The sequence below is a fragment of the Henckelia pumila genome, unplaced genomic scaffold (assembly GCF_033568475.1).
Source record: "Henckelia pumila isolate YLH828 unplaced genomic scaffold, ASM3356847v2 CTG_80:::fragment_1, whole genome shotgun sequence".
In the NCBI taxonomy this organism is placed as follows: Eukaryota; Viridiplantae; Streptophyta; class Magnoliopsida; order Lamiales; family Gesneriaceae; genus Henckelia; species Henckelia pumila.
Window position 1 is genome coordinate 1,473,204 of NW_027331883.1, and position 23,325 is coordinate 1,496,528.

The window sequence follows — 23,325 nt, forward strand, 5'->3', positions numbered from 1 at the left end:
TATGAGATCAGGCTATTTGCGCTGGCAGAGTCCCCAGACAAAAGCAATAAATTTTTTGTTGGATTCGTTGTAATTTTTTAGTAGTTCGTGTCCTTTTGTGACGAGGAGAAAATGAACAAATAAACAAATACTCAAGCTTCTTAAAATATTCGTGGCACGTACGTGACACGCTGTATGCATATACACGTTGTTAATTGCTTCGTGTTTTATATATGTTGTTTTATTTTAATTTTTACACAAATTAAAAAAAATTTATTAGAAAAGTAAATTTTAAATAAATTTTTTATTTTATCCCTATGTAATGTATTAAAAATTATTGTACAATTTTCAAGGTGTAGTTAATAGGGGTATATTAGTAAAAAAATATTACTAAATATGATGTATGACTATATATTTGGGACAAACAAAAAATGAAACATAAACAATATAATTGGGACGGATAAATTATTATTTTTATATCTATGAAATACTACTTGATCTTTGCTATATTTCCATGTATATATATTGGTTAACTATTCATGATTAACGTAGTCTGCTTCAAACTATGTTAATTAATTAAATGATAATGCACAAACTAATCATGTGATAGGTTTGCTAAGAAGAAATTGATACACAAATCAAACTAGCTAGCTCGCAATCATTATCAAAAGCTCGTCATATATTGTAATGTATCCTACTTGCACGCGTATATATTATATTAGCCTTTTAAATTAGATTTTTTTTAATTTTGAGTAAATTTTACTTTATATTTTGCAAAAATTTTAGAAAGTATATAAATATTGATTTTCAATATATAAAATAACGGAGCATACGTGGTCGCTGATAGAGCCACATGGCGGTAGAGTGCTTTGGCACTGCAATTGCTTCAGGTATTTTTAAACTTTTTTTATATTATATTTATTTGTGTGTATGTATACATCTATATATATTTACCTTTAAAAAAATATATCTATATATATGTTTGACAGCAAATTAACCATTTACGTATCACCCAAAATATCACAATTTACTAAGGCATAGTTTGGTACACATGATAAAAGAGTGATTAATAAATTATCCTTCTTCATCACATTATTGGTACATTTAAATGCTTTGACAAGGGGACTATTATCCCTTTGATTTTGTGTGATAAATTTAATACAACTAAAAAAATAGTACAAAAAGACATGATTACCCTCAACATATAAAAACATCTAAACTCTAAACACGTCTCATTCTCCTCCACATTACGGTAGAGTTAATTTTGTCATTAAAACCGAATATATAAAGTTAATCACTCTTATTAAAATCATATCAAACATTCAATATATTATCCTACCATTTTACTTATCCTTAATTTATCCTTATATTATATATCCTATACTTATCATATCATATGTACCAAACTATGCTTGAAATCATATCTTTAGCCACATAAGAACCCATTTCTATGGGACAAAAATCTTGATACACTTCGAATGATGGATGTCCGTCTCAAGAATATTAGAGGTCCTAGGCAAATATTCAGGGAAGAGAGCTATATAAAATTTTTAATTAAATATCGATACAATTGCTTCATCGTCTAGAAATCAAAATTTCAAATTTTTTTAACTAAAAATAATGACATAAACAACAATTGAATCAAAAATATAAAAAATAAAACTAAAACTAAAAAAAAACTCGATGAATACTCAAATTTCATGAGTCAGAGATGAATTAATGCATAATACAAATAGAATAAGAATCTCCAAATTAAGAAATTAAGTAAAAATCATTCCCATTGTCGAAGAAAATTACAAGATTTTAGTATATTGAGATCAAAAATTAAATTAATTGAAAAAAATCAACCACAGTACAAAAATAGACAAAAATAAATCTCATCTCATTCAATAAATAAACAAAAGATGATTAGTCCAATGTGAATGCCTTAACTCATTTGAGATGATCAATTTAACGAAAAAGATATTTTTGTTTAAATACAAAGATACTTTTTAACTAAAAAAATGATGAATTAAAGTACAAAAAATTGACCACAATTTTGAATTTTAAACAAAATAAATAGACTCATATAATATTTTAAATATAAAAAAATATACAAATTTTTTTTTTTGAGGCCCCTTCCGATTGCCTGGGGCCTCCTCCCCTTGGAGCCGTCCATGGTATGATGTCATAGATAATATAATATTTAATTATTTATAATTTAATTTTTTTAAAAAAAATTTAGTCAAATGAAACAAGAGAATGTAATCAACTAATGTATCTTTCGCACTAAAAGGTTATTCTATAATAATATATAATTACGAAATATGATTTGTTCGACTAAAATCGTACGCCGCAAAATTTTGCACCAATGATAATTCAAGTTTCATGCATGATTTGTTTCTCTCTTATTTTTTAAGAGCAATTTACATGTATATTGAAGGTTTTTTGTTTAATAATAATAATAATAATAATAATAATAATAATAATAATAATGATGATGATGATGATGATGATTAATAGCATTTTAGTATCCAAATCCAACAATCGAAGATAATTTAGTTGAAACAAGGCATGTAGATGCTAGAGTTACATGTATGACGTATATATCCAGCTAGCATCATTTAGTAATAAATTATGTTATGATTATATGTTAACTTTAAAATTACAAAATTCAGAAATAATACATAACTATATAACATTCCATGTACATTTTTATAATTCTTTTGCATAAGTCGAGTGTATCCTACATGGTAAAACGCTAGAGGAAACAAAACAACACCAATATTGCCACACAAGCACACAGCAGGTATAAAACTTCATAGTTCCCAGTGGCTTAGGCGAGTTGGTAAGGCCTGAGGTGACGTGAGAAAAATTTCTTCAGTGTTGCGGGTTCTATTCTCGTGTGGAGCATATTTTCTGCTGAAATATTGTGGGGTATGCTCTGGATATTGGGTCATGTGCTCCCTCCTTCAGGTCCCTGCCGCTCGTGCACATTCCTTGATTTACCCTCCACATGAGCCAATGGGCATCTGACTCATGTGAAATGAGGTCTCTTTCGGTCTCAATTTTTTTTTTTAAAGGTATAAAACTTCATAATAAATAATATATATATATATATATATATATATATATATATACTACAGCTTGTAAAATCTAACTGATTTGGAACAAAATCAAATCATGAATTAATAACTCCACAATTCAACTTCCACGTCACTGTCCACCTCATTCCAGCCGAAATTCCACCCAAAGCATGGCGGCGGAGACGCCAGAATCCCATCGGCCGCCGCCGCTCCCACGGTATCAAAACATTCATTCATGCACATAAATTCGTTAAAATCCGCCCCGTCGCCGATGCAAACCATCTGATCATCATGACTCTCGGCCGCATGCCGATCATCGCAGCTCCTCCCCTCCTCGTCCCCTCCTCGTCCCGCGCCGGGTCGAAACTTCTCCGCCGCCTCGACAGCCGCTCTACGTATATCTTCGGCGTCCATTGACACGGGAACCCGCAGCCGCGAAGCCGAGTCGGCGAAATTCAGGCAAGCCGTTTGCCCCCTCAATGCCAAAGCCGCCACGTCGTGAGCTCTGGCCGCCATCTCGGCAGTGGGATAAGTCCCAAGCCATATCCTCTTCTGCTTGATAGGCTCGCGAACTTCACAAACCCATTTGCCGGAGTTCCTCCGCCTCACTCCCCGGTAAACCGGGTGGCGGGTCTCCTTGAACTTCTTCCTCCCGGCGCGTTTCTTGGGGTGATTCGAAGCCAGAATCACACTCTCTTCCGACGGAACAGCTCTACTCGAAGTCGGTGAATCCATTTCCATAAACGTGCTGAAGCTTTTTTTTTTATGCATAAAAATTCATGTATCAAACTGTAATGGAGTGAGTGAGGCAAGTGTAAATCAAGTATTTATATATTTGGGGTGGTGAAATTATGAAAAACGTGGTTCGAAGTAGACGCGAGAACACGGACTGTCCGACTGTAAGTGTAAACACTTTATGAGCAAAAAAAAAATTAATTAATAATAACACTTGGGCTTGGTTGGGACCCATAATTTAGAAACGTGCCTATTAAAAAAATAATGATAATAATATAATAGTTAATTTAAAAACGTGCATAAACTTTATGTATATTTCTTATCCATAAAATTCTATTACAAATTGCATAGTCGCTCACAACTTTTTTTTTTGGGATAGGTGAAACTCTTAATTAACATTAATATAGTTAGGTAGTGTTTGAGAGAGTTTTTAGGAGTCACTTTCAGCTTTTCGTTAACAAAATTTTACAAAAATTCAAAATTTTGTTAACGAAAAATTGATAAGCGTTTCTTAAAAGTTGCATATATTCATGATTATTTCCCGCAACCGACGTAACTCCAATTTATCATTAAAAATTGTTTTAAATCGATAATAAATACAATTTTAAAAGAGAGTTTTGAGTATAAACCATTATAAAGAAACAATCTCGGACTAATTATAAGAAATATGAACAAAGTCATGTAGTTACCTGTAGATCATGGTACTCCGCTGGCTTTAGTTATATAAACCAGCAAAAAATATATATGTAATAGATACAATGGCGGAGCCATAAATTTTAATCTATCCGAGCTAAAATTCTAAGCTCTCGTATCCTTTAATATTTTGAATTGAGCTACTCGGACTAACACCAATATAACCAAAATTATTCAAAATTTTTATATACAAAATTCAAAAAAAAATTCGAGCAGCCCGGGTGCCCTTGAACGTGGCTTATCCACTGAATAGATAGACTCGTCAATTTAGGTTTAGTCTTTTTATAAACTAGCTAGAAAATAAGTACACGTAATACGTATGTAATAAAATAGAGTCGTCAATTCGGAATTAGTTCGTCGGGCTAACAGTCCTCCACTAAAAAAATGTGGTTTGAGTTGTGCTTTTGGCTAGAGATGTCAAAATGGGTTGGCGGGGAGGGCCAGCCTACAATCCGTCGCAACCCACCATTAGACGGGCCGGCCCACCTTTAAGACGGATTGGGAAAACTCCAACCCAATCAACCTATTTTAAATGGCGGGATGGGCCAACCCGACGGGCTTACGTGTAAATTGGTAAGTTTTGGCGGGCCAACCCGCAACCCAACACAACCCACCATTAGGCGGGGCGATGCGTGCCGATCCACTTTTTAGGCGGGTTGGAAAATTGCCAACTCAACCCACATTTTTTTGTATGGCGGGGCAGGCAAACTCGACGGGTCTAACCCAAATTAACATCTCTACTTTTGGCGTACCTTATGGAGGCCCCCGTTTGGGCCGCGGGACAGGATGGTCGCCAGTTTTAGTTTTTTTTTTTTTGTCATTTTTAAAATTATGTTATATATGATTATTATTTATAATTGTTTATGCATGATTGATAAGCTTAGAATCATATATAATTAAACATATATATATATATGATTGATAAGATTTAAAAGATTTATAATATGATTTATAATGTTTATGTATAATGATTAATTTGGAATTATACATTATTTATGATGATTTATATATAATACTTGACTTTTAAATATTTATATCATTTATAATTATAATTGGTTATCTCGGATCTATTGCATTAGATATCAGAATTTTTTTAAAGTTTCACAGATCTATTTCCATCAGACACGTTAGGAACACGACGAATCATGTTGCCTACGAGATCGTCGTTTTTGCAATTCTTCCCCCAATATTTATATCATTTATAATTGGTTATTTGAGATCTATTGCATCAGATATCAGAATTTTTCTAAAGTCTTAGATCTATTTCCCTCAGGCACGTTAGGAGGATACCAAATCAGTTTGTCAACGAAATCGTTGTTTTTGCACTTTCTTTCCCTTATCATCTTGTTTGGGATCATGTAAATTTTCAATATTGGTTGATAAATTTTGTAATAAAAAATATATCTTATTAATTAAAAATTACAAGGTTTTGCCATAAAAAAAATAGGTTATGTATGTGTTTTTTTTAAAATTTATTTTCATTTTTTTTATTTTCATTTTTTTTTTATTTTTGATGGTTTGGCCCACCTATTACGCAACTCATTACGGATTGTGTTGGGTTGGGTCGGGGTTTCTTAACCTCTCAATATGGCGGACCAGCTCGAACTGACATCTCTAGTAATAAAATATATTAATGAATGCATAAATAAAGAAGATTCTTGTTCCAAATTCGTCAAAAATTGATTGGATTTTCGATGTCTTCAATGGGTTGGAGTTTTTGCTGTTCTTTGCACGATAATTGTTTGTGACCTTTCAAAAATTTAATAGAATTTTTGTGTTGAGTTGAGGAGGAGATTTCACCCAGATCTGAAAAATGAAGAAAAAAAGAATGAAGTTTTACTATATTGTTTGGGACTTGGGGGAGGGAAGACGAGAATCTGATTTTTTGTTGGAACTGAAGCCGAAAAAATGTGGCCGAGAGTTGGAGTGACGGTATTTTAGGTAGTTTCAAAAACAGACTAAGATATCATTTAATTAATATCGGATGTCCAACTTTAATAAATAGTTGAGGATTAATTATAATTTTACTATAAATTTTTTTTAAATTAAATAAATAAATGTACTAGAAATCAAGGACCGGCGTGGGTATTACTCTATTTCGTTTCTCTTTTACGATGATTTCTATGGATTTAAATGAGAGATGTTTCTTTTTTTTGCTGATGAACTTAACCTAAAATGACCCCTAAAGAATTGATGCTTATAGTTAGTATATTTATATATACATTCTTCTCAACCGTAACTTTCTTTTTTTAAAAAATAAAAGATATTTCTTTTACAAAGTTTCATACCTCTTGTTCGTAAATTTCTTTTTTTTTTTAAAATATAAGATATTTCTCTTACAAAGTTTCATACCTCCTGCGCGCGGCCAAAGAGTATCATCTCATTGACCCGATTTCACAAATAAAGTACTTGTTAGATTGTGATTATATAGAAGTATCTGAAATATTCTAGAGAAACGAACAAGAAAATTCTGAAAGTTTCTGAAATATACTAGAAGATTGAAAGCATAATAAGACTCTAATCTAAAAGATTATAGAAGATTTCAGATAACTATAAAAGACTCAAAAACTTTCTATAACAATCTATTACTCACAACTACACAAGCTCATATACATGCAATATAGAATTTTTGAAAACATTATAGTAGCATGATAATTGATATCTCCTAGAAATTTTAGAGCACAACCAAGAGAGTTACTCCACCAGTCTACCTATAAATAGAGGAGCCAACCGCTTTTTGCAACACAAGAATCCAACACCCAAAAGTTTCAATACAAGTTTTAGCATCCACAAATATAACAAAATTTATATCTTTATCTAATCATTTTCGTATAATTTTGATAGCATCGTACCGAAATGTTAATTTGTTCCTCTTTAACGTAACTTCCAGATTAGGTTAGGTATTTTGTGAGAACCTTTTTACTCATGATTAATAAAATTATACAAGAAGTACCTTTTAAAAAAATAACTATTAACCAACTCTATGCGGCACTATGCCCATTTCCCGTGCTTGTTTAATTTTCTCAAAAAATTATGTTTGTAGTTAAATTAGTATTTAGACTAGGGGTGCAAACGAATCAAGCTACTCGTGAGCAACTCGTGAGCAGCTCGATCAAAACTCGACTCGAGCTCGAGTAACTCGAACATAAATCGAGCTCGAGCTAGAGTATTAAATATGTGTGTTCGAGTTGTTAGATGAGTAATATAGCAGTAGAATCTATCAATCCAGAAAATATATTGTATCGGCTTTGAGGCGTGAAACCACTTTCTTTAAGGTAATATTTGCCCCCACTACAGAGTTGCTGTTGGAATAAAAAGCAAATTACCCCAGGATACAACAAAGCCCCTTAGAGATAAAAGCAGCAATCTTATTATCTCTCCCAAAGAATAGATAATGAAACAAAGGATTTTTATCTGATAAGAAACTGAAATTGATTTAAAAAAATTATTAGAGTTTAACTCAATACACTTATTTATAGGCAAATTTCTTAACCAACACAACTTTTACTAAAAGTTGTTTGTCGTTGATAAACCAACCCAACTATTGGTGAAAGATGTCTGTTTAATTCAAAGGACACTTCCATGCCTATTAATAATTTAAACAATTAAATAATTGATAATATAATCATCAATTATTTAATTCAAAAGACACGTTAAATAATTGATAACCTAACTAGCTCGCGAGCTACTCGATAATATATATATTTATATATATATATATATGATATAATAAATAATATAATATATATATATAATATAATGCATATATTATATATATATATATATATTATTTATTTATTTATTTATATTTATATATTTATTTATTTTTCGAGCTCGAGCTCGAGCTCGAGTAAGTCGAAATATGAACGAGTCGAGTTCGAGTATGAAATTAGTTACTCGATCGAGCTCGAGTAGAAAAATAAAGTCGAGCTCGAACTTGAGTAGTATGATAGTCGACTCGGCTCGACTCGTTTGCACCCCTAATTTATATATGAATTGATATAAAAATAAAATATTAATAAAAACATAGTAAATTAAAATACTTTGATATATGTAAATTATTATGTATACTAAACTAATTTTTTACGATGTAATTAACATCATTATTATTCATTAAAAATATTTTGGTAAGGAGATTAATTTATTTTGAATTTTTTTATATTTTTTATTTTTGAATAAAAAACTATTTTGTTAACTAATTAATGGAAAATTTATAATTAAAAAGTGTTATAAATTATCTTTCATTATACTTGATATGTTTAGTTTTTAGTTGGTGAAAGAGAAAAAAACAAAACACTAATTAAATATGATAAATTTAGGATGAGAATTAAATTATTAATTAATATGAAATAATACTTAGTGAAATTATCTTTTTATATATAATAAGTTTTAAGAAAAATTTTATTTAAGACGATTAGATGATGATATAAACTATTAATTAATATAAAATATAAAAGATAATAAAATTATACAAAATAAAGTTTAAAATTGTACTGTATAGAAATTAACGAACAAAATTCAATTTTTGAAAATAACTTCTACAATTTTTTTTTCAACAAAAAGTAAAATGAACTAGTATATTTATTTATAAAACAAATTTAAGATGATATCAAATCCAATCTTGTTGATTTTGTTTATTCTTATGATGTAGATATTCATAATAACTAGCCTTCGGTGCACATTGATTAACTTACGACTTCCTATCATCATTCCTGGGCTGTCCCTTTTTTCTACTTACATTACATGAATGTTTTTGAAAAACTATGGCTAAACAATGCAAATTGGAGAGCGCTTTTTTTTTTTTCAAAAAAAATAAAAAGAAGAGAAATTTCAAATGATAAAAAAAAAATCCGATCTTGTTGATTTATGTAACAGAATATCTAAATTCTGTTGGTTTTGGATAATGTACCATTTTTTTTAAAAAAAATCATGATATTATTTATAAAAATATTTATATTTTGTTTAAATAATGCGTAAACGTTTTGAAGTTTTGTATAAATTTCTTGGTCAAACTATTAATTCAACCATGAAAATAATTATTAATTCGTGAAAACTAATTAATTGTACAAATAACAAAATCACAACACATACATAAAGTTATTAGTTACTATTAATAAAATTAAGCACAATAAACGTTAAAAATACTTCATAATGTCTAAAAAAAAAGGAACAAAATCCATTTTTTTATAGAATAACTTCTCCAGTACTAAATTTTAGAAAACAAATAACTGAAAAAACTTAACTTAACTCTATGTAGGTGTTGTGAGTTTGTTATTTGTACAATTAATTAGTTTTCACGAATTAATAATTATTTTCATGGTTGAGTTAATAGTTAGACCAAGAAATTTATACAAAACTTCAAAACATTTACGCATTATTTAAAGAAAATATAAATATTTTTATAAATAATATCATGATTGATTTTTTTTGAAAAAATGGTACATTATCCAAAATCAACAGAATTTAGATATTCTGTTACATAAATCAACAAGATCGGATTTTTTTTATCATTTGAAATTTCTCTTTTAAATTTTTTTTTGAAAAAAAAAAATGCGCTCGTCAATTTGCATTGTTTAGCCATAGTTTTTCAAAAACATTATGCAAATATATAAATAATTTTATTATTATAATATCATGATTTTTTTTTAAAAAAAACAGTACAACATTCAAAATCAAGTGTTTAGATATTCGGTTAAATAAATCTCAGAAGATCAGATTTGATATGATCTGAAGTTTCTTTTATAAATAAATAGGCTCATACGTTTACATTGTTTAGTCATACAAGTTTTTAAGAAAGGTTTGGTGTGTGAGTAGAAAAAATGGCTGGTGGAGGAATTGTGACCGGAAGTCGTAAGGCTTACCCCGGCAAACTCACGTGCAAAGTTCTTCTCACGTGCTTAGTTGGTGCTACGGGAGGGTTGATTTTCGGTTATGACATTGGAATTTCAGGTAACATATATATTATATATAATAACCAATGGATCCTTTTATTGCATGATTGATATTGTTAATTGTTAATTGTAGGTGGGGTGACATCTATGCCTGCTTTCTTGGAGCAATTCTTCCCCAAAGTGTACAGGAAGGAGGTGACGTCCGTGGGAAGCTCTAATCAATACTGCAAATTCAACGATCCAAAATTGACACTTTTCACTTCATCCCTATATTTGGCTGCACTTTTCGCATCTGTCATCGCCTCCAAAACCACCAGGTCTTTTGGGCGGCGCCCCTCCATGCTCGTCGGAGGTACCCTCTTCCTCTTCGGTGCTTTGTGCAACGGATTTGCCCAAAACATCTGGATGCTCATCGGTGGTCGTTTACTCCTCGGTTGCGGCATTGGTTTCGCCAATCAGGTAGGTTTATATATATATATTTTTTATAAATAAATTAATTAATAAAAATAATTTGTATATGTTTTTTGCAGTCTGCGCCATTGTATCTGTCGGAAATGGCTCCATACAAATACCGGGGGGCATTGAACATCTGCTTCCAACTCTCCATCACCCTGGGAATCCTTGGTGCATACGCTGTCAACTATTTTACAGCTTCACTGAAAAGAGGGTGGCGTTACAGTTTGGGCGGCGCCGGAGTACCTGCGCTCATATTTCTGGCTGGGTCGTTGTTCCTCCCGGATACACCTAACTCGCTGATCGAACGAGGTAAGGAAGAGGAAGCCAAGACAAGGCTTAGAGGGATCAGAGGAATCGCGGACGTGGATGAGGAGTTCAATGATATGGTGGCTGCTAGTATCGAATCCAAGAAAATAACCCATCCTTGGAAGAATCTGATGAGCAGGAAATATAGGCCTCAACTTATGTTTGTTATTCTCATCCCCTTCTTCCAACAGTTCACGGGCATGAATGTTTTCATGTTCTATTCTCCTGTTCTCTTTAAAACTATGGGTTTTAAAGACAACGCATCGTTGCTTTCTTCTCTTATCACCGGCGCTGTCAATGCCGCTGCCACCCTTTTCTCTATTGCATCTGCTGACCTTGTCGGAAGGAAGTTCTTGTTTATGGAGGGTGGCATCCAAATGTTGGCCTGTCAGGTTATTAATTTAATTAATATATATCATTATTATATATATATATATTCATTTTAATTAATTATGTTGCAGATATTTATCACGTGGTGCATTTCTCAAACTTTTGGGTGGAAGGGACAACCCCAAGGGCTGTCGAAAGGTTTTGCCACCAACATTGTAGTTGCAATCTGCGTGTACATAGCTGGTTTTGCCTGGTCCTGGGGTCCTTTGGGATGGCTCGTGCCAAGTGAAATCCTGCCGCTAGAGGTTCGATCCGCGGGACAGAGCGTCAACGTCTGTGTCAACATGTTCTTCACGTTTGTCATAGCTCAAATATTCACTTGGTTGTTATGTAACTTGAGGTATTGTATGTTCATCTTTTTCGCATGTTTCGTGTTAGCCATGACATATTTCATCTACAAGTTTTTCCCGGAGACCAAGGGTATTCCCATCGAGGACATGGCCGATATATGGAAGAATCATTGGTATTGGAAGAGATTTGTCACGGATGACAATGACAATGATAACAAAGACGTTAAAGTCCAGATGTCTGAGACTGTTACCCTTGTTAAGGACTTCCCTTAAATTTTAGTTAATATTTTATTTGAAAAAAAAACATTTGCTAGCTAGCTAGTTTTGGATTTGTAGGGTTTTGGTATGGTGAAGTTTCCTTCGTATTTGATTTTTTATATTATTAGTTTTGGAATTTTTTGCTCTTATCTAATTGCGATTTGTATTTCTTAAATTGATTATTTATCTTTCATTATTTCTATGTCTATTTAACTTTAAATTAGTTTTTTTGGTCCTCTTAATAGGGAAAACTACACGGATTCATACTCTTATCGACATGAGTCATTTTTTTTATTTTTAGCTAGACTTTAAATTTTTGTTCATTAATTTTTTTTAACCTAGTGGTTTTCTGTTCTTTATATGATTTGGGAAGTAACACGGAACGAGATACCACCTAAATAGCATGGATGGAGTACTGGACCAACATGGTATTCGATGTATAATTTTAAGGAATATATATTTTCTTACACACATATATATTCTCGAAGTCGTGCATGAGATAAACATTTGTATATATGGCTATTGAGCTAATCGGATGCCCCAATTCAGCTTACACTTCTATTGACATATATGATGAATTCAAAATGTTTCCCATTTTGTCGTTATGACCAAATTCGTCGGAGTGAAATTCTCCGGTTTGCTCTGTTCATGAAGATTTTCTTGTCGCAGTTTTCTTAGATCTGAGTTTCTTAGCTTCAGTAGATCAAGAATTTCAATGTATTTTTGCGCCCTTTTCACCTATGAATCAATCAGTAAAATTTCAGAATTTCGATCAGTACTCCAATATTTCAATTAAAGGAATTTTTTTTTATTTAATTATCCAAGTAAATTGATGTAAACCTGCATTCTTCTTTGCAATTTGATATCTCCATCGGCAGATATGCCATCCAATTTAATCAACTGAATCATCAATGATTCAATCAAGTTCAATAAAACAAGCTCCTCCACTTTCTTGCCACTATTAATTGTTGATTCAATTGATGCCACCTACCAATATATCAAGAACCCCAAAAATGAAAAAGAAAAAAGACTTTAGCATAAGAATATATAATTTTCGTATAAACTAATGCAAGAAAACGCCTACTTAGCGAAACCATTCAATGATGAAAATTATTTTTATCGCTACCATCCTACAAGGTCAACTCCCTCAACTAATAATTTTTGTTGGCGATGTACTCACATTTAAAAAAAAAAATGGTTTAAAAATTATATTATAACCTTATATTCTTGGCCACCATTATACTTTTCTTTGAAATTACATACCTATATAACCTTAAATTAGTTTGAAGGCAATTTTTATCTTATGTGTTATCAATTTTGTGTTTCCTTATGTGATCTTTGGTTTTTTGGCCGTCTATATTTTGACATAATGTCAATATACCGACATGAGATCGACATATCATGAACAGAGGAAAATGACTAAAATTTTCACCAAATAAAATTAAAATTCGTGAATAAAATGCTAAAGTTGCAAGAAAAATATAGCGGAAAGATTGCAAATTTCTCAATATAATCATACGTGACGATGAAAGATTAATGTCTCAAGAAACATATAGGAGTAAGATAGCAAATTTCCCAATATTATCACACTTGATGATTTTGGGTGCAATAGATTTTTAAAAAGAGTTGCCAAATCTAATTATCGGTCTTTTGGTTCCTCGTTCTTAATTTACAAAATTGCCCTTATTGTTAGCCTTGACTTCAAAACAAATACCACAAGGGAAAAAAAAGTTTGAAATACTATCACTATATGTTTCTTAGTCTACACATTATATTCTTGGAGCCATGCTGGACTTGATCATGCTGATCTCTAGAGTCGAGTCGACTCGACTCAGACCTATTATGGCGAAGCCGTCTCCGAAACCTTTCGTTTTCTTTAACAGCATTCGAACCGAGGATCTTTATCTTTTTAAGTAAGAAATATATGTATGCAAAAATCTCGAATCGGAGTAGTTAGGTAGTGTTTGGGAGAGCTTCTTAGAAGCACTTATCAGTTTGTTCGTTAACAAAAATTTAAAATTTTATGAAATTTTGTTAATAAAAAGTTGAAAAGTACTTCTCAGAAGTCAAACACTACCTAGTATCTACCATTTGCAGATTTTGGTTAATTTGTATAAAATACCTGTTTTGCAAGCTTGTCGACTTCCAATCTAATGGACGCGATGTCTTTTGAAGCTCTCTCCATTTTCGCATTCCTTCGCGATTCAAGAATCCTTCTTTCCTTGCTCAATTCATCTTCAATAAGCACAATCTTTGATCCATCTTTCACACCAACAACATCAAGAAAAGCTTTTGAATCCCTCTCCTTTTCCTTGAATATCAGCTTTTGATCCTGTGGATTCATCCCAATCTTCCCTGCTAACATTTTCTTCAATTCCCCTGCAGTACGTACCATTCATCCATCGCAATGTTTAGTAAACTAAGCCATTGGCTAACGACAAAAAATTGAATGAAAATTTCATTACCGAAACTAGCTTGAGAACTAATGGTGACATCATGAAAATATGAGCCATATTTCACTTTGACTTTGATATTAGGCACACAAGGTTTTGCATCTTTGGTCCTCTTTTGCACATACATCCCACAAGGCCTAACCTCCAGCCCCACAGCCGCCTCGGAGCCGCCACGACCACCGGGTGAGCCGCCGCATCTTACCGGAGATGGGAATGAAACTCCGGTGACCTTAGGCTTCATTTTCAACATGTTGGCTTTGTTCATTGTACTCGAGAAAAGCAGAGCTTTGTGTTTATATCAGAAATAGTCAATGCAAAATGTATATATAGAGGAAGCTTGAAAGTTTTTTTTTTAAAAAAATGTTCCTGTAACAAGAAATGAGATTTTTAAAAAAAAATCTTATTAAAAAAAAGAGGAAAAAATCTTAGTGCTTGTCTGGTAAGTATAGAAGATACCATATATATAAGAAAAAGAACCAATATTTGCCCCACGATGTCAGACCAACAACAGAATTTTGATCTCTATATGTGCATACGAATATTTTGTAGAAGAAATAATAGAAACTCATCTAATATAAAAAAGCATTTGCTGCAAAATATTATGTAATCGAGTCATTTGGGAAGTTTCGCTGATGAATTTATATATAAAAATTGAGGGGGTGAGAAAGAATATTGGGAACATGTAGGTGGTTGAAGGCGCCATTGGTTGGATTGTTGGAGTTTAGTCTATGCTACATCGGGAGTGTTTCTCTTCCTATTTCAATATCATTAGATCATGTGAGATCCATATATTTTTTTATTGAAATTGACATATGTCTTGATGATCCAATGAAGAAATTCTATGCCGCCCTCCGGGGTAGTGCCCGGAGGGCAATCCAACGGCCCCGGGCCATGACACATCACAATGATGTGATGTGCAAAATGGCCCGGGCCATTGGATCTGCCAGATCGGGCACTACCCATGGGGCGGCTAAGAATTCCCCGATCCAATGATTGATATTTAACCACATCATGGGGGGAGAAATACTCCAGGTGTAGCATAGAATAATCCGATTGTTGGTATTCTTTTCATCTTTATTTTATTTTATTTTATTTTCTCTTTTTCTATATTGGTTTTTTGAGGATTTAATCGGTGGATAAATTATTAATTATTAATTAAACGCGGTGTCAACTAATGTCACAGGCACAATTGTTTTTTTTTTTTTTTTTTAAATACAGAATTCTATGTTGAAGTTATTTAAATTAAAAATATATATAATGTTTAATTACTCAAACCTTCATATTCAATTGTAATGTTTGGAGAAATCAAATTGAGACGAAAGTTTTGGCTGTTGTCTTGTTGGATTCTTTACACGGGCGCACCTTTATTTGCCCTCGATATTATATTATCCTATGATGTTATATATATATATATGTTGTCTTGTTGGATTCTTTACACGGGCGCACCTTTATTTGCCCTCGATATTATATTATCCTATGATGTTATATATATATATAACGAAGGTAAGGGGTCGATGATTACTTTTGGTGAGCTTTTTTTAATATCCTATAACGTCTTTAATTTGTTTTGTTTTCTAAAACTTTGATTTACTTTTTAAAAGAAAAAATTAATTTGCTTTTATTTCAACAAAAAAATATGTGAATTCATTCCATCATGCCACAGTTCATAAGTTATTCAACTATCGTCATTCTTTGTTTTAAAAAGTCGTTTATCTTTTATATTTTGTGTATCATCGTGTGTTTCATAGTGATCATAATATATATATATTAATTTTTTAGTTGAGTGTGACTATTCATTTACTCGGGAATTTGAATAATATATTTCAATATTGTGAAATAATGGCAGCCATTACTTGTATATATAAATTATTTCTTTCTTTTGAAAATTTGTTAGTATTTCCTGGCCATTGACTTTTTCTTCATATGTTCGTGTACTCCAATGAGAATATACAATTACACATATTACACAATATCGAAATATCCCCTTAATTAGATAATGTAACTCAATTGGTAGTCCTAATTTATTTCGATGTAAATGAGCTTTTTACTTGCATCCAATTTGCAACCACCTTGTACTTTATTCCCATTCACTATATCTTGAAGAGAAGAAAATAAAAAGCTAAGACGGTCCATTCAACTGATATCAACATTAACGATTTTTATATTTTTTTATTTTGGTTAAATACGATATCTATCTCACAAATTTGACATTTGTTTCAGTTTTGTCACAACTATATTAGGTATTACATGGACTTATATATATTAATCCTATTTAGTAGTATTTCGTTATATTTTTTTAATAAAAAATTACTCACACTGTTTTTAATTTGAATATAACCAAATTCAAGATCTAAATTTTAGGGAGCCAAGTATTCAATTTATTACTGCATTGGGTTATTTTATATATTTTATATTTATATAAAATTATAATTTTGATTTCGTAACTTGCACATTTCTATTTTTACTCATGTTATTAGTTAATTTACAGTTTTATTACACTAACTTGCTTTATTTTTTAATTTTAATCATTTTTCAATAGAATGCTGACGTGATCCAGTCTAATTTTTATGTGTCGATGTCAACAGAAAATACAGACGTGACATCGGACAATATTATCGATGGGATGGATATCATGACTATCCTGAAATCATGACTTGATCAATAACCAAAAAAAAAATTTGTAAGTTATGGAATATAAAAAATTATTTTTTTCCTATGTTTTATTGTTGGAGGAGTTGCCTTGATTTAGGCGTGACCAAGCAACAAAGCATTTCCTCCAAAAAAAAATTTTTTTTTTAAAAAAATGGCAAAATTGTACAAAGAAAACAACAAAAAATTCCTTAATTAATAAATAAGTTGAATAACCACTAATAACTAGATAACAAGGTCGGGCCAGGTCTTAATTTCTTGGCCATCCACAGTATATATAATTTATTCCACAAAAATCTACGTTTAGTCAGCATCTGAGATAATTATTACTTCAAAAAGTTAGTTTGAAGTCATTTCAAGATCGATGCAAATGACAATGGTGAAGCAAACATCACAAGTAATTTGCTATGTCAAGTACCCATCTTTGTGTTGTATATAACTTTACAAATGTTTGTCACTCAAACTCAATCAAAGTTACTATTTTTTGTGACCTATTCGTGGTTTCGAAATTGTTTAAAATTAGATCGTTTTTCGATACACATGCATGAACAAATTATAAATCCACTATCGTAAGTACTTTGAATTACATAGAAACTCGAATCTAATGTGGATTATAATATGTTATATTTGAAATATTTTTTTCCCTATGATTTGATCAAATGTTAGTTTTTTATCATCAATATATATATCAACTTTCATAAAAATGTGAGAGACTCACCTAATCTAATGACGTTGGAATAGAAGAAAAAATACTCTCAGTGTAGCATAAACTACTCCTAATCATATGGAGTCTTTGAAACTTTGTACCACAAATAGTTTTGTTTCTACTTTCTATATACTACACTAGTCGTCGGTTTCATCTTTCAAGTTGGTGGAGTAGGTGAACTTTTGGTCATAGGTCAGGAGTTCGATTCCCCCGCCAACACTTTTTTGGACTAGTCTGTCACACAGGGCTTGCCTAGTGTGATTTATCTGACTAGCGTAGTTTGCAGGCTATTGCGTTAGTTTGGGGTTACCCAGAGCGCACCGAAAGATAGCGGCTGTGGGTTCCCACGTCACCAAAAAAAATGATACTCTCCAATTAAAATGTAATTTATAATTTAAGAAAAAGTATGGTTGGAATTTGAATAATTTTTTTCCCCTTCTTCATCGAAATTTAATGAGTTTTAAATGTTATGCTTTGTTTTCAAGAAAGAAGTATTATTGTATTAATTTGGTTCTGTCACTCGTCATCACAATCATGAATTCTAAAATAATTGATCCATCATATAGTTTCATAAGAATTTTTTGTGTTGATATTAATAACTACGAAGACCCCTACTTTACGAGAATTCTCATCCAAAAAATATTTAAAACAAGAGTGTTACAACAATAAATATCAATACCAAAATACTCTTTTATTGTTTTCTTACTCTTATCCTTGCTTAAATATGTTAGGAATTTTACAAATTTTGACTAAAACCCTCTTAATTTGAAAAGGATAATATTTTTTATGATAAAAATCTCGTAAGAGTATTTTCATTAATTTTGTCTTATAAAGGAACAATTAAAATTGCATTACATTTTAAATATTTAAATCAGTATTCTAAAAGGCGTCGCCTAGACCCGCCTAAGAGTTTTCTAGGCACTAAGCGGTTGTCCACCGCCTCGCTTTCTTGCTAGGCTATGTTTCTAAGCATTGCCCGCCTACCAAGCCGCCTAGGTTGACAGAAATTCGCCTAGGCGGTTACTATTTTTTATTTTAAAAAAATTAAAAATAAAAAACTAAAAGAGAGACGCGAAGCGAGAAACAAACACAGAAAGAAAAAAAAACGCATAAAATAAATTCAAGCAAAAAATTAAATCTCATATTACATTATACATATGAAAACTTGATATCTATTAATATTTATGTTGTTGTTATTATTATTATTATTAAAATTTTATAAGATTTTCGTATAAAAACTGAAAACATAAGACATAAAAATTATATTTTATAGTAAAACTTATGAATATTTCAAGTTATTTATTATTTAGATTTTAAAAAAAATCGGCTAGGCCTTGCCTAGGCGGCTAATCGCTAAGCGGTGGGTCGCCGCCCGCCTACCACCTAGCGTTTTTTAGAACATTGATTTAAATTAGGACGCAAATAAGATATTTGACCAAATGGTTTTTTTTTTATATAAGAAAATTCATTAAAATGGATTTTTCTTAAATTTTTTTATTTTAGTTTATGGGGTTTGAATATATATATATATATATATATATATATAAATATATATATGTATATGTATATATATATATATGTATATATATAGAATTCCCTAGATTGGTTTGGTATTTTTCCCTAATATCTCTATTTGGTTTAGACGTCCATTCCAATAGCCGATGATAGTTTAAACATCAAAATCTAAAATTTCTAAAAGTTAATTATTTCTCAATTAAGCACCTAAATTATCAATCCAAGTTTCAACTATCGCTCAAATCATATTCAAATGCCTCACCCAAATCACGCGATATTCCTTGAATACTGCCCTCTACCGAAGCCCTTTATAATACGCATTAATCCCAATTAATTGCTGAAATTTAGAAATAAACCAAACTACAATGGGACATGCCCATAATTAAATGCAATCTTCCCCTATCATTTCATGATATTGCAAATTAAAACATGTCAGTCAATTAATATTTGTTTATTTTAAAAGAAAAACGAAGAAAAAACATGTTAGTCAACATGTCTCGCGAGTCGCGTGCAAGACAATAGCCAACAAAAGTACAAAACTATTGCACCCAACTATAGAATATTAGCTCTTCAAAAAAAAAAAAAAAAACTATAGAACATTAGATTTACGTGATTAATAATTGTTAGGATCGAATGACAATTGAAATGTAACTTTGACCCATACACTCGGAGAAAATTGTTATTTTCATCTTTTATGTTATCAGTTTTAGTATTTTTTTTTAATTCTAATAATTTTCCCATATGACCAATGTTCTAAAAAGCTTGCTTAAGCGACGCTTAATTTCGCTTAAGTTTTAACACGCTTAAGCTCGATTAAGCGACCGCTTTTTAGAACGAAAGATTTCATTTATTTTTTAAAATGAAAATATTTTTATAAATATGTATATTTATAGTTTAGAACTTGAATTATCTATTAAATCATATATTTATGGTTGATATAACATTTTATTTAATGTTTGTCTTAAAATAATTAAAATTATAATAAAAATTGAAAACGCTTTTTCACGCTTAAGCTCGTTCTAAGCTCGCTTAAGCTTGAAAAGCTTGAAGCTTGACCTCCACGCTTCGACGCGCTTCACGCTTTTTAAAACCTTGCATATGACGATAATATGATGCTGACATGATATCGACATGACATCGATATATTTAGTATAACTTTAATTCACACGTAAAAATGATTAAATTTGACAAAAGTTAAAGATATAGAATTTGCTATCTATTTGTACGAATCTCCTCGCCAAAAACTGGGAAGTCAAAATTAAGCATATATACAGAGTCATCAATTTGACTCAGTATATTAGGGCAATGATTGGAATACAAAAATATTGGGAATAGGTATCTAGTAACATTGTATGTATGGAATCTATCTATATTTCTGATCATCAATTTGAGAAAAATGATGAAATAATATTGGCATATATATTTAAGCAACTAACAATAACAATTATATATCCAATTTCAACTATTATGTTATCGTGCTTTGATCTCAGTCTAGCGTGATTGCACAATGAACTCCCATAATAACGCATTTTTCATCCGTCCATTTTATGAAAAATGATTAACACAAATTACTATAAATATATTTTGTAACACCCCTCGTTAACCAATTCAAATATTTATCCTAACTCATAGCCCGAACTGGGGATCGAAATCACGTTGACGATTTAAAATATTCAAACAATAACTATCAATTATACTCAATGTCGCTCTCGATGCCTCGATACTTATCATCATTTCAAATAAGAAGATAAAAAAATTCCATGGGACTTTTCAACTTATCCTTTGATAACATGATGAGGAAAAGGGTGGTGGGGTTGGAGGCCAGTTCATTGATGGAATTCAGAGAAGAACTGCACAATAATTAGGGGTTTGGGCACATGCAAGAGCAGTCTAAAAACTACACATACATACAATCTTTGTTTGCTTCGGACAGTGGCTGAGCCATATACAAGTCAAGGTGGCAAAATTCATCAAATTTTTTACAAAGATTTTGCTGCTCCTGAAAAACAATAAATATATTAATTAAAAATCTTATCCCCTTCATCTCGAACATGGCTCCGACCTTGGTTCAGCTATGCATGAGAAGTGGTCCAGTTTGGATTTTTATTAGGGAAATTTGCTTTATCGATCATATATGTTTGTCATCTTGCGATTTCGATCCCCAAAAAGGAGGGATAGACTCACTACACTATCACGACCGACTATATCCAACCCTTTAAAAGATTGTGGAACAGGGTTCGAGCTTGGCTCAACATTAAAGGGTCTTTCGGTTTTATTCATATTCCGATTAAAAACTTTATTTCTTCAAATTAAAAGGATTTAATCCTTTACCTCTCAAATGATAAATTCGAGAAAAAAAACTACATATTCTCGTGATTTATATCCACGAGTCACTTATAAATTTCAAAGTTGGATTATGAAATTGCGAAACAGAATTTGAATTGGATCAAGACTGCCAATTGAATAAGTATGAATAAAGGATCCATGGGTGAAGATAGAAAGTCAAATTTATATTTTCAGATTTCAGTTTTAGTCCGCTATCTTTGTTTTTTTTTTTTGACAATTTTAGTTATTTTTTCGATGTGGTGCTGATGTAGTATTAATGCAATGCTCATGCAGGACTAAAACTGAAATATAAAAACACAGAGGAAGTAACAAACACATATGATCAAAATTATAGTTTTTTCTAGCTCAAAAAAAAATTTATAGTTTTTTTATTTTATTATTGGGGAGAAAAATGGCTGCAAAGTCAGTTATCCAGCTGCCCTTTTTCAGGCGCATATCTTTTAAGACATTTAACTAGTGACATATTGGTCCTACGGGGAAACATACTCGATGGAAAAAGAATTCAATTCTTGTTAATGCTTCTATATATATTTTTTCAAATGTAATTCTTCCCACCAACACTCTGTGAAATTGCTCTCTCTAATGACTCCATAATTCGATGCATGTTGATCTGAGGTAGACCCGATTAAATAAATAAATAAGTTTCGAATTCCATTGTAATTTTTTTTTCTTTTATCAATAATACGAATGAATTCGTCGAGTAACTGTTGCATCGACTCTGCATAGTAAGAGATCCTCCGAGACCATTTAGGTTCATCATTGATGCAATTTGATGGCTAAAAGGGCTTTAGAAATTGTGGTTCCTTTTGTACCTTCTTTTGTCTTTCCTTTGTATAAGTTACTTAGTATGCTACACAATATAAATATTGAGGGAAAATCAATTCTTTGTCATGTTATCGATTATCGATGGATTCACGATTTTAGTCAAGTAATGTACAGTTTTTTAAATGTTAGTCTTTTTTTTTTTACTAAAATTTGTACAAACATCAAGAATATCCGATATCTTGTTATTATTTTTCGACGTCTTGTCATAATTTTTCAACTTATGCGCTGATAGAAAATTGAGTGGTTTGATCGATGTCATTGTATATAGAGCTAGCACTTGATGACACTTCAAAACAACATCCGTCCACGTCCAAGCGTTGCGCCAAATCACTAACTTAACACTCTTTCAACTTTTGGATTATTATAATATAATGACAACTCATCTATATGGAATTTTAGAGAGCCATATGATTTCCGATTATTTTTAACTTGGGATTTTTTTAAATAAATTTGAAGTGTAATTTACATACTGACAGTCTACTATATTGGGTTATGGTGATAACCAGACAATTATTTTGATCATGGAATAAAATTAAAGTTAATGGAATGAAACTTGAGGGGGAAGGGGTTAGTAAGTTCTTGGTTTTGATTTGAGAATTTTGGAGGAAGGGTTTTGGAGACGATATGGTTTTAGTTTGGGAAAATTAAATTATTTATTTATTTTAGAGTAAAAAAATTATTACTGTAAACATAAAATTGTTTTAGAAACTTATTGACAAAATACTTTTAAATATTAGATATTATATTTATTTTTACTTTCGTAATGAT

The 23,325-nt window shown here is 31.2% G+C and overlaps 3 protein-coding genes across 3 annotated transcripts; 1 reads left to right on the forward strand and 2 right to left on the reverse strand.

Moving 5' to 3' along the window:
• Positions 1-2,630: 2,630 nt before the first annotated feature.
• Positions 2,631-3,840, reverse strand: LOC140873669 (dehydration-responsive element-binding protein 1E-like). Its single transcript, XM_073276875.1, has one exon. It carries the CDS (start codon positions 3,813-3,815, stop codon positions 3,147-3,149), a length of 669 nt encoding a protein of 222 aa, XP_073132976.1. The 5' UTR covers positions 3,816-3,840; the 3' UTR covers positions 2,631-3,146.
• A 6,419-nt stretch (positions 3,841-10,259) lies between these two features.
• LOC140873611 (sugar transport protein 1-like) lies at positions 10,260-12,182 on the forward strand. Its single transcript, XM_073276797.1, has 4 exons — positions 10,260-10,421; positions 10,497-10,822; positions 10,894-11,517; positions 11,587-12,182. Exons 1-4 carry the CDS (start codon positions 10,292-10,294, stop codon positions 12,076-12,078), a joined length of 1,572 nt encoding a protein of 523 aa, XP_073132898.1. The 5' UTR covers positions 10,260-10,291; the 3' UTR covers positions 12,079-12,182.
• Positions 11,992-15,099, reverse strand: LOC140873612 (BAG family molecular chaperone regulator 3-like). Its single transcript, XM_073276798.1, has 5 exons — positions 14,973-15,099; positions 14,529-14,882; positions 14,186-14,442; positions 12,904-13,050; positions 11,992-12,801 (listed from the first exon to the last, which is right to left on the reverse strand). Exons 2-5 carry the CDS (start codon positions 14,779-14,781, stop codon positions 12,643-12,645), a joined length of 816 nt encoding a protein of 271 aa, XP_073132899.1. The 5' UTR covers positions 14,782-14,882; positions 14,973-15,099; the 3' UTR covers positions 11,992-12,642.
• Positions 15,100-23,325: the final 8,226 nt, after the last annotated feature.

Coding starts and splice junctions, on each gene's coding strand:
- LOC140873669 (XM_073276875.1), bottom strand. CDS start 3,815: ATGCATAAAAAAAAAAGCTTCAGCACGTTTATGGAAATGGATTCACCG.
- LOC140873611 (XM_073276797.1), top strand. CDS start 10,292: ATGGCTGGTGGAGGAATTGTGACCGGAAGTCGTAAGGCTTACCCCGGC. Junction 10,422..10,496: donor TTATGACATTGGAATTTCAG/GTAACATATATA, acceptor TGTTAATTGTAG/GTGGGGTGACATCTATGCCT. Junction 10,823..10,893: donor GCATTGGTTTCGCCAATCAG/GTAGGTTTATAT, acceptor TGTTTTTTGCAG/TCTGCGCCATTGTATCTGTC.
- LOC140873612 (XM_073276798.1), bottom strand. CDS start 14,781: ATGAACAAAGCCAACATGTTGAAAATGAAGCCTAAGGTCACCGGAGTT. Junction 14,443..14,528: donor TAGTTCTCAAGCTAGTTTCG/GTAATGAAATTT, acceptor TACGTACTGCAG/GGGAATTGAAGAAAATGTTA. Junction 12,802..12,903: donor AATTGCAAAGAAGAATGCAG/GTTTACATCAAT, acceptor ATTGATTCATAG/GTGAAAAGGGCGCAAAAATA.